General features: G+C 41.8%; 1 protein-coding gene across 3 annotated transcripts; it reads right to left on the bottom strand.

Moving 5' to 3' along the window:
• Positions 1-521: 521 nt before the first annotated feature.
• On the bottom strand, positions 522-10,794 carry mvk (mevalonate kinase). Of its 3 annotated transcripts, none has more exons than XM_079357259.1 (10): positions 10,421-10,794; positions 10,007-10,154; positions 9,362-9,506; positions 7,624-7,779; positions 6,737-6,840; positions 6,543-6,588; positions 6,287-6,377; positions 5,741-5,860; positions 4,939-5,092; positions 522-1,573 (listed from the first exon to the last, which is right to left on the bottom strand). In XM_079357259.1, exons 1-10 carry the CDS (start codon positions 10,496-10,498, stop codon positions 1,422-1,424), a joined length of 1,194 nt encoding a protein of 397 aa, XP_079213385.1. In that variant the 5' UTR covers positions 10,499-10,794; the 3' UTR covers positions 522-1,421. The 3 variants fall into 3 exon arrangements, with proteins under 3 accessions (XP_079213385.1, XP_079213386.1, XP_079213387.1); XM_079357260.1 differs by having other exon boundaries at positions 6,323-6,377; XM_079357261.1 differs by lacking the exon at positions 10,007-10,154 and having other exon boundaries at positions 9,362-9,501; positions 10,409-10,794.
• Positions 10,795-10,823: the final 29 nt, after the last annotated feature.

The raw sequence follows: 10,823 nt of genomic DNA, 5'->3' as shown, positions 1-10,823 counted from the left end.
TGCCAGATTGGTGCTCCTCAATCTTCGTGACATTTAAAAAATAGAAAATGAAATGGATATTCAGACTCAACTGAATCCCACTATGACCTTTTCCCCAAATCAGGGATATTCTAAACAGATCCGTCTGTATCTGCAGCTTGTGCAGAATATTTGGTAATACTCAGGCAGGATGAGCAATTAGGTGGAGAAGTATTTGGAAAAGCTGCTCAGTGTGCGTGCGTGTGTGTGTGTGTGTGTGTGTGTGTGTGTGTGTGTGTGTGTGTGTGTGTGTGTGTGTGTGTGTGTGTGTGTGTGTGTGTGTGTGTGTGTGTGTGTGTCAGCACAAATGTGTGACTCACAGAAAAGCGCTGGTTGTTGTTGATTTACATTATAGTGGCGCTAATCCAGAGGCTCTAGAGAGGCCACACACTCCTGCTGTCCCCTCTCCTCATCCTCTGTTAGCAAAACAACACAGCCGGTTTGACTAGAACATAAACCACGACCATGTGGCACGCATTATTAACCAAACCTTGACAGATACGTGTAATTATCAAAGAGATTTTTAATGAATTTATGATCCCGTTGCACTGAACACTTGTGTTAAAAGTAGAGCACGATAAAAAATCTTTTCAGAATTAAAGCAACATACATGTGTCTTTACAATAACTGATGAGAGTGAATATTACATTTAAAGCTAGTCATCCTCTGGAGTATGTTCATGACAGAATGATTTGCATGATCAGCTTGTTCAGAAGTATTCTTACTGATATCACTGTTGTTCATAATGGAGAGTAAAATAAAAGACTTCTTTTGTGAAAAACTGAAATATTTGTTAAAGTAGTCGATGGGCTTGTTACAAAAGTGGAATTTAAACAGAATTTCAGGTTCCAGGTAAGAGCCATTTACCAGTGATCATGCTTCAAACTGTCACTCAGGTTGTCCCTGAGGTTTTGAATATTTTCATGAAAATATAAATCAAATTCTGCCAGAGCTTGGCTTACACATTAATCAATTTATCAGAACCTCTTGCAATGAATCCCGTTTCATGTAAAAGCATTCACGCAACTCCCATGCCATCTAGTGGTCAAAGTGCTCAGCACATATAATTATTCCCATAAGCGTGTTTGACAAGCTAACATTTCATGATTGACTTCTTCAAAAGAATTATATCCTGACCCCTCTGTTCAAATGTGCTATCACTCATTTGACATACAGCAGCCTGGGCAGTCACTTCAAAAGGATAATATTGTTTTTTTCAGTCAGAGAAAACTACCGTAAATTCAGCAAAGCTGGACAGAGCTTCCGGACATATTCAGTGTAAAATTGTCCTTGGTCCACTCAGCTTAATCCATTACATGGGTAGAAAGCAGGCCTCCAGGAAGAACAACACAAAGATAGACAGCCTGTCAGGCCCGGTGTTCAGCCGCAGTCTCAGGTGTGTGTCAGTAATGATTTAAAACCTCCAGAACTTCCTCCTTCACAGAGAGAGGAGAGTGCTGCTGGACCCCCGGTCCGCCAATACTGGTCTCCCAGCAATCATAGCCGCAGTCTTTCAAGTCCTGCATTGTCGTCTGGATAACAGAGGAGTCCGTTTCTACACAAAAAAAAAAGTCATAGGAATGCCATGTCAAAGATGTTTTTGTTAGGGGAGCGTAGTCATTTTAGAAGAGAAAAATGTGGAACAATCAGTTGGGACACATTAAAAGTAACATTAAAAGAGCAAATTTTGTGTTTACAGAGGTGAACCTGTAACATCGATCACTTACAGGAATGAAACAACACACAAAAATGGGATTTTAAAACATAAGAACATGCTTTACGTGTAATAACAATATATTTTCTGATATGTTCAGGCCAAAGCCTTCCTCAGTTAGTCACACGAGGTTTAATGTAGACAAGAAACAGAGAGCCATCAACCTGAAAGAGGGAAGAGGAATTTCTTGCTTTGCTGAGCATCATAAATGCATTAATTCAACCTTTTATTTAATAATGATAATGAGAGACCAATTAAAATGAATAGAGGACAAAAAGGACAAAGACAACATACATCAAGTATGACACAAGAAGTACTACGACAGGTATAAACATTCACACTCTTGATGAGCACAGTGATTTGTAATGTTTTTAACATAATCATGTTTTTAAACTGACCAATGGTAACCATGGTATGGAGCTGAATACAACCACTCTGTGCTGATCGTCTGCCCAGGACTCCTGAGTAAAATAGATTTTGTTGTTGCCAATGGGAATATTTGAGGTGAAATACTTTTCTTTTTATAATAATAATAATAATAATAATACATTTAATTTGTAAGCGCTTTTACGAGGACTCAAAGGCACTTTACATGTAAAAAAGAAATCACAGTAAACAGTTAAAAACAGTAGAAGAACATTAAAAGACAGAGAAACAGAAAGAGAAGAGGGGAAAGAAGAAGTTAAGTATTAAAAGCTAGTTTATAGAGGTGGGTTTTGAGCATGGTCTTGAAAGTTGGGAGGTGTGTGCAGGAACGGATGGGTTTGGGGAGTGAGTTCCAGAGGGAGGGGGCAGCGATGGAGAAGGCTCTGTCTCCCCAGGTTCGGTGCTTGGTCCGTGTAGGTGGGGAGAGGGTGTTTCCTTTAGATGAGCGGAGGTCACGGGAGGGGGTGTGGTGGTGAAGCAGGTCAGTGAGGTAAGGTGGGGCCAGGTTATTTAGTGCTTTGTGTGTGAGGAGGATGATTTTAAACTGTATGCGGTGAGTGATGGGGAGCCAGTGCAGGTCACGGAGGACGGGGGTGATGTGGTCTCTGGAGCGGGTGTGGGTGAGCAGGCGTGCGGCTGAGTTCTGGATGTATTGCAGTTTATTGAGGAGTTTGGATGGTAAACCATGGAGGATGCTGTTACAGTAATCTAGTCTGGATGTGATGAATGCATGGATGAGAGTTTCTGCAGCAGGGAATGTGAGTGAGGGGCGGAGGCGGGCAATGTTTTTGAGGTGGAAGAAGGCGGTCCTGGTGATGTGTTTGATGTGGAGGTCGAACCTTAGGTTATTGTCAAAGATGATTCCTAGGTTGCGGGTGTGCGGTGAGGGGGATAGAGTGCAGTTGTCAAAGGTGAGGGAGAAGTTGTGACTGGCTTTGGTGCGAGATGTGGGGTCAATGATGATTATGTCTGATTTATCGCTGTTGAGTTGAAGATAGTTTGCTTGCATCCATGATTTGATTTCGGTGAGGCGTAGTGGAGTGGGTGGTGTTGGAGATGGCTTTGGAGGAGATGTATAGTTGGATGTCATCGGCGTAGCAGTGAAACTGAAGGTTATGTTGACGGATGATCTGGCCAAGGGGGAGGAGGTAAAGAATGAAGAGGAGGGGACCAAGCACCGACCCCTGGGGGACACCTTGTGACAGGGGAGCGGTGGGAGAGGTGCAGTTGTTGATTTTAATGAACTGTTGTCTGTCAGTGAGGTAGGAGTGAAACCATAAGAGTGCAGTGCCGGTGATGTGAAGACAGGATTCCAGACGGGAGAGCAGGATGGAGTGGTTGATGGTGTCGAAAGCAGCTGTGAGGTCAAGGAGGATGAGGATGGTGAGGTGTCCGGAGTCGGCTGCAAGGAGGAGGTCGTTGGTGACTTTTAAAAGAGCTGTCTCAGTGCTGTGTTTGGAACGGAAACCAGACTGGAATGATTCAAACAGGTTATTGGAGGTGAGGTGGGTTGTGAGTTGTGTGGCGACAGCGCGTTCTAGAATTTTTGACAGGAAGGGGAGGTTGGAGATGGGGCGGAAGTTGTTTGGGTTTTCATGATCAAGACCGGGTTTTTTGATGATGGGTGTGATGGCAGCCAGTTTGAGGGTTTGGGGAACAGAGCCTGTGCAGAGGGAGGAGTTAATGATATCGATGATGAGCGGGGGGGGGGGGGGTGACATGGAGGCAGTCCTTGATGAGTTTGGAGGGTATGGGGTCCAGGGTACAGGTGGAGGTTTTTAATCCGGTCATAATGGTTTTAAGTTGTGCTGGCAGTAATGGAGAGAAATGGGTCAGGTGATGGGTAGTGGTGGGCAGTGAGGCAGGTGGTGAAGCAGGGGGGAACGCAGGTTGGGAGATGGGAGGGATCCTGAGGATGTTGAGGTTACTGTAGATGGTGTTGATTTTTGATTGGAGGAATGATAAGAAGGTTTGGCATTTTTCAGCGGTAAATGATGACGAGATGTTGTCGTGAGGTTTGAGGAGGGAGTTGATGGTGGAAAACAGAGCCTTGGGGTTGTTGGAGCCAGAGTGGATGAGGTGGGAGTAGTAGGTGGACCGGGCAGCGTTGAGTTCTTCTTTGTATTGTTGAAGGTGATCGATGTATGCCGATCGATGAACTGATAGTCCGGTTTTATTGTGGAGTCTTTCGAGTTGCCTTTTCCGGGTCTTCATTTGGCGGAGTGCGGGGGTGAACCAGGGGGCAGAGTGTGTGAAAGAGACAGTTTTCGTTTTGACATTGTTAAGGTCTGTGACGAACTACAGTGTTGGTTCAAAACATCTCTTATTGGATAGAGCCAGTCTGTCTGCAGGGCAGGACAACATCCTGGGAATTACAGGGGCCAGTAAGCGAAGGGCCATCAAAGAGGTCACGGAAGCAGCAGAAGTTGCCTCAAGGTGGCTGTAGATTAAGAGAGGAGAACCATGGGTGGGGTAGCACTACCTGGACACAAGCTGGGGCCCCGATCAACCCCAACTGGGTCGCCTGGGTGAGAGTGTATGATGTTTGAAAGACCCGAAACACTCACTGATGATGTGTCCAGGTTGCATCAAGTTGATTTATGTGAGAAGTGTAACAGACTTGACTGAATGTAGGTCGTGACGAATGTGATTTTCCACAGGCATCTGTGAAGTTTCATCCTTTACTTTCTTTTGGAACATGACATTTCATCATTTGCAAAGGACACAAATCTTTAATATTGACACTTTTCTGACACAGTGGGATCAAAGGTCCACAGTACCTGGTCTCAGTAGAGTGATGCCACAGCCTCCTCCTCCTGCACCCGTTAGCTTACTGTGGAGCCCTCTGGTCAATGTGACCTGACACAGGGTGTCCAGAGCAGGGTGTCCCACGCCCATCACGTTCAGGTGGTGCTGGTTGATGTCAATGAGCTCCTATAAAAGTTATACCACAGACTTTAATGCGTATTTTTCAGATTATTTTTTATGTAACCTTGAACACAGTCTCTGATGTAAGACATTTTACATTAAAAAAAGAACGTTATATTTTGCTACTTTTATGTCTCAATGACATTAATGAATTTAAGATGCAACATGCAGGTTGCTTCAATTATGGCAATTTGTGATTTGAAAACAAGTTAGTGAAAGGGATCAACACATTTTTATTTTCCTTGATATACTGTCAGTCTAGGATGTTTTAAATCTTAATAGAAAAGCAAGTTAATGTTGTTTAAATGAAAACACTGTTGAATTGAAATTCTTCTGACTCCTGTTAGATCCCTTCCACTGAAACAGACAGATATCAAACTTTACCTCTCTCATGAAAACAATAATGAATGAGTTATAAAGCCAACATATTAAGTATCATCATATTAGGCTACATTATCTAATGATCTATGTTCTTACAAATGATTGATGTTTGCTCTTTATGACTGTTACTAAGGGACTTAATCTATAATCTATGGGTTTAATTCATTTTCCTTTACTGAATAAAGGGTTTGGTTAATGTTGTTCATTAAGTCAAATTTGGCCCCAAGGGCTGCCGGTTGAACAGGTCTGCTATAACAACAAGTATCTGGGTACCTCTAGAGTATTGTAGTGCTCTCCTCTGATTGGCTCACAGGTCATCTCTGAGAGGACTTTCTCACATGTGCAGGAAACAGCATCGACAGAGTCCAGCACGGGGGTCATGATAGATGGAAACTACAAGAGAGGAAAACACCATCTGTGCGCAGTGTTTCTACACAAAGCGATGACTGCAGATGTGCTGTTAAACAACACGTGTTTGTGTTAGCCTGTTGGAATAAACCTGGAACAGATTTGTGATGGAGAAGGCGTATACAAACACACTTGTTAAATATCAGGTTTGCCTTTGGTAATGCACCAGCCTGATCACAACACTGCCACAACACTTAGCAGACCTGTCTGTGTGTGAGGCAGAGAGCCGCACACCTGCTGGCGTCACCACGGCAACAGCACACAGGGGTGCTGCCTAAGAGTTTAATTTCAACATTTTATGAAGGCACTCACCGCCAGGCTCTGGAGTATCTGTCATGCAAAAGCACCGCCTATTATATTAATTACAGTGTCGGCGAGTAACACACGGGGGAGGAGGAAACCGTTTAGTACCTTGTTAATCTTGTCCTTCACCCGGGCAACAAGTACCTTGGTGCTGCGGGGTACTTTGGTGTTAGTGAGGAGGATTCTTAATAACGGCACCCTGCAAGTTAAGCATACACAACAGAGAGTTAATTGTGCTGCTCTGCAGATACTCTCATATTAGCCAGATCATTTGTATGTACCGGTGCTGTAAGAGAAGGAACTAAGATCACTGTGTACTGTATTAAATAAAAACAAATTAAAAAATGTTAATCAGTGTTAATACCTGCTCAGTGGTATAATCTTCCCAGCCAAGAATCTCAGCATGCCACCTACGAACATGGAAATGTTAATCATTAAAAACATGATCATGAAATAATAAGCAGCAGTGGTAAAACACTCCCGTGTTCTATTAAAAGGTGCTTTCTGTCCACAGGAGGGGAAACACCAGGTGGAATGTCAGATCATTTCAGGCCTCACCCCATGTTCCTACAGCGTTGTCCACTCCTGATGGATTGCCATGGATGATTATCTCCCCTTGGAAAGCCCAGCTGTTGATCAGCTCCAGGTCCTCCTGACTCCACCTGCATTTATTAAAAAAAAAAAACTATTCAATCAACTTTGTCGGCCCGAACCTCCAACTACCTCTTCATCTGACGATACATCTGAAAATAAAAGTTTTTTACTTTCCAAGAACAGACTCCTTTTGCCTTAAGAAGATGAAGCATTTTCTTACATCACTGACGTTGTGATGAAATTTGTAGTTCTGACTCAAATTTCTGTCACATTTAAAATGTTGTAGTTTGTTAAGTCTAAATGATCTTTTCTACTTTTAAACTTTGTGGAGCTTTAAATACCACTAATGACTTTAAATTATAGTGCTGTGAGGACTTCCTGCTTTCAGCCTCATCAACAGTTGGTTTAGTTCTTAGTAGAAGACTAATCAGTTGTGAAGATGCATTTGAAATCAGAAAAACAAAAAAATCGTAAATGTATTTAAGTGAACAATTTAGAGTATTTTCCAAATGATTGCAAAAGGGGTGGAAATGTGGAAGCGTGTTCAATAAAAAAAAAAAAATAAAAATAAAAAAAAAATTCAGTCAAAATGTTTGATGTTTTTCTTTTTCTCACCTCTGTGAGCTGCCTGTGTGGCTTTGTATGGTTTCATGTGACGCCTTTATAACATTCAAGTCTCTTCACAGAGGTTTTCTTTTTCAGAGGCTTCTGTTGACGTTCACGTTAAAGTGTTTACACAATGTGAAGGACTTTGTTAGTCAATCAGACGTTTAATTCGTCCTGGTTCAGAGAACATCTTTGTAATTCAGAGTTTACCTTTCTATTGGAAGATCTGAGTATAATGTATTTACCTGGCCGTGTGATCCCACTCTTTGAGAGGGGCGGGGATGGCTCCACTAGCACAGAGCAGAGCTGCAGCTAAACACACCGAGTACGCAGCACTCGAGCCGAGTCCTGCTCCAGTGGGCAGCTCAGACCACACGGTCAGCGTCAGGCTGGGCAGCTCGCTGAGGAAATAAAAGGACAAAGTGACGTTCTGTTTGTATGTTAAACACTTACACACTATTTCTATGACTTAACAGATCACTGCAGATAATTGATTATAACAGTACAAGTACGTTCACAAATGTCGTGAAAGTTTTAATTTAAACAATACAACTCAAAAACATCACAGTCAGGAGACAACAGCGTTTATTCCTACAACACGATAGTTTGTCTTTTACAACAAACAACGCATTTCAAAAGAAATGTGCAATATTCTCTATTTACAATCACATTAAGTGATACAGTAAGAGTAAAACTTTACAGACTGTGTTATACATTGTAATCCATGCACTTCTCTCAGCAACATTAACTAGCTTGACATCACTGTCAGTGTCTGTCAGGGAAGCTGCTGCTGGGCAGACAGGGGAATACTCTAAACTAATTGTCCGGTTCTTCTCTCAAGGGAAAAACACATCCAGACTTGTTAAAGGCTGCACCTTGGCCCCCTGCCAGACTCTCATTAGTGGTCATCCTGTCAGAACCCATCACCTCGCTCAGACACGGCTGCACTGTGTCAGCGCCGATTAAACCCCGCCAGCAACCTGCGGCTCTAATGTTCCTGAGCATCTTTCCTGTTCACAGCTGCTGGAGTCACAAAAGCAGACTTTCTGCCCCTCAGTCTGTCTCTCTTAGATATCTTCATTTCAACTGGAAGGGATTATTATGCAGAAAAATTGGCCCTCAACTCCCTGCACGTTCATCTCAATTGGGTTCATTCTTTTACAGCAGCAATGACAAGGTAATAAATTGATTTGTCAGGCCACAGACGATTAGTCAGCAACTAATCGTGTCAGTCCTTTTTAAAGAAAAACTTCAAGCATTTGCTGAAGCCAGCTTCTTTGACAAAAGGTTTTCCTTCAGTCTGAAGATGTCCATTTGGGTTTTTTTTTTAAGGTCTCAACTAAATTCTTGTTAAAATCAATTAACAACCGGATATTCTACTAGCTTTCTTTAGGTTTGCATCATGACGTTGTGTTTTATTTGAACTAAAAACCTCTCGATGTAAACGTGTAGTGGCCAATCAGCGTGAATACTCCACACTACAGTATCTCATGTTAATGGGCAGCTTGTTTTGGTGAAATTCAATCAAAAAAAATGAATCTTTTGTCTATAAAAAAAAACATCTCTTTACGTTTCATGAGTTTGTAAATACTTTTTTTTTTTTTTTTTACTTAACAACATTACACAATATTTTCTGACATGTAAGTCTCAGATCTGGTGAGGACCGTCACATACTTTCCCATACAAAGTGAAAAATTCTCCAAGTTGTAATATACATGTTTCTCTCTCTCCGTCTCGAACACACACCATCACACGCTCAACGGTAGAAACAAAAAATAATGAGGAGAAGCAGCAACACGTGATGCCTGGCACTGTCGATAGAGAGACTTCACCTGTCTGTAAATAGAGCTAACCAGCATGTGTACATCTACAGCTTCTTGTTGTTGTTTTTTCTCTAACTTTTTTTGTCTTGTGGCCACATGAGTCACATAGCAGCAATGATTAAGTGAAAACAAATAAACAGAAGTAACAGTACCACCTCACCTTGATCTAAATAATGAGATGTAGATGTAAAGGAAGGATAATGTTGCCATGCAGCGTGTATCCAAGTTTTCATTCGTTACACCGAGAAAATCCCGCAGTCTGCCCACAAGTTCAGCATCCAGAAGTTTCCCCTCCTCCCTCTTATCTGTGGACATAAGCCTCATTAACTGCCAGGATGAGTAAACTAAAAACACTTTGTTTGACCTGTAAGCATTTAAGAAAAAAACACAAAAACAAATCACTCTATTATATTCAATACAGGGCAAAATGTTAAATCTTCACATATGTGACATTCCTCTAAACAGAAGTTTTTCCTGAAAAGGTTTTTGTTTCCAATGACTGATACCATATCAAAGACCACAGGCAGTTTATTACTGCATTATAACCTACACAAATGTTATCTTAGGCTGTGGTAACTTCATTCTTTAAACGCCTTACAAAGGACCATGAGTGCAACATGATAACAACAGTACCTGATTCACTGTTAATCATTCATACAATTATGTTTGATAGAATAAAAATTAAAAAAAACACTTGATTCCCTGCAAGCACTGAACAATTGGATACAGGGCAACGATGCAAAAACACATTAAATATCTGACTAAAAGGATGTGTTAATGGTCCCAGTTTTGTATCATGGCTTACCAAAAGAATAAGGAATGAGCTGCTTCAGTTCAGACAGATCCCAGCAGAGGAATGTGTCAATGTTTGGAAGGTTAACACACACTTTGCTCGTTGTTGTGGCCTTTAACCTCAAATGTGTTCTCAGGTTCAAACTCACAGCAAGAGCCACCTGTAATGGAGCACAGGGTACAGGGGGACATTTGCCAAACTTGTTTACCTCATCCAGTGAAGATGTACTGAGTCATTAAGTCGAGCTCCCACATCCTACAAACAAGGAATCTGATGTTTAAGAAACGTATATATTTTACACCATTGCATGTCCTCTCCAAGGAAAACTACTAAATGCATTTAAATAAAAGATGGAAGACTGTCTAAACGTGCAAGGTTCAAACTATGTTATGATCTATCTTAACAATGAGTGACTGACTTACTGACCTTTCCGTGCACAACTGCATGCTCTCCGTGGAGGATCGCCTTTCCTGGAGCAGACACGTAGAAATCTGTGACTTGCATTACTATAGCAGTTTGCAGAGTTAAATATGTCCAGAAGTAGTCACTTCGGTAAGCCTCTGCTTCAACTTCTCACTGACAGTGTTAATAATAACTAGCTTAGCCAACTTTACTCGCTGCTAATCCTCCGAAGCAGACACAAGCAGATGGAAACAATATGCAGTCCTCATGAAAAGTCTGTAAAAACAAACAGTTTAAATTGTATTTTCCCATAAAAGCACTTAAATTGCTCCGTTGATAAGCCCTTGTCAGTGCGTCGTGCTTTAGAAATCACGTTAAAAACATAGTTGACATAGAGGAGGAGGAACATAGGTTTGGCTGACATTAT

Source organism: Symphodus melops (assembly GCF_947650265.1).
Source record: "Symphodus melops genome assembly, chromosome: 1".
Taxonomy (NCBI): Eukaryota; Metazoa; Chordata; class Actinopteri; order Labriformes; family Labridae; genus Symphodus; species Symphodus melops.
The sequence above is the reverse complement of the archived record's forward strand: the minus strand, read 5'-3'. Positions and strand labels throughout refer to the sequence as shown.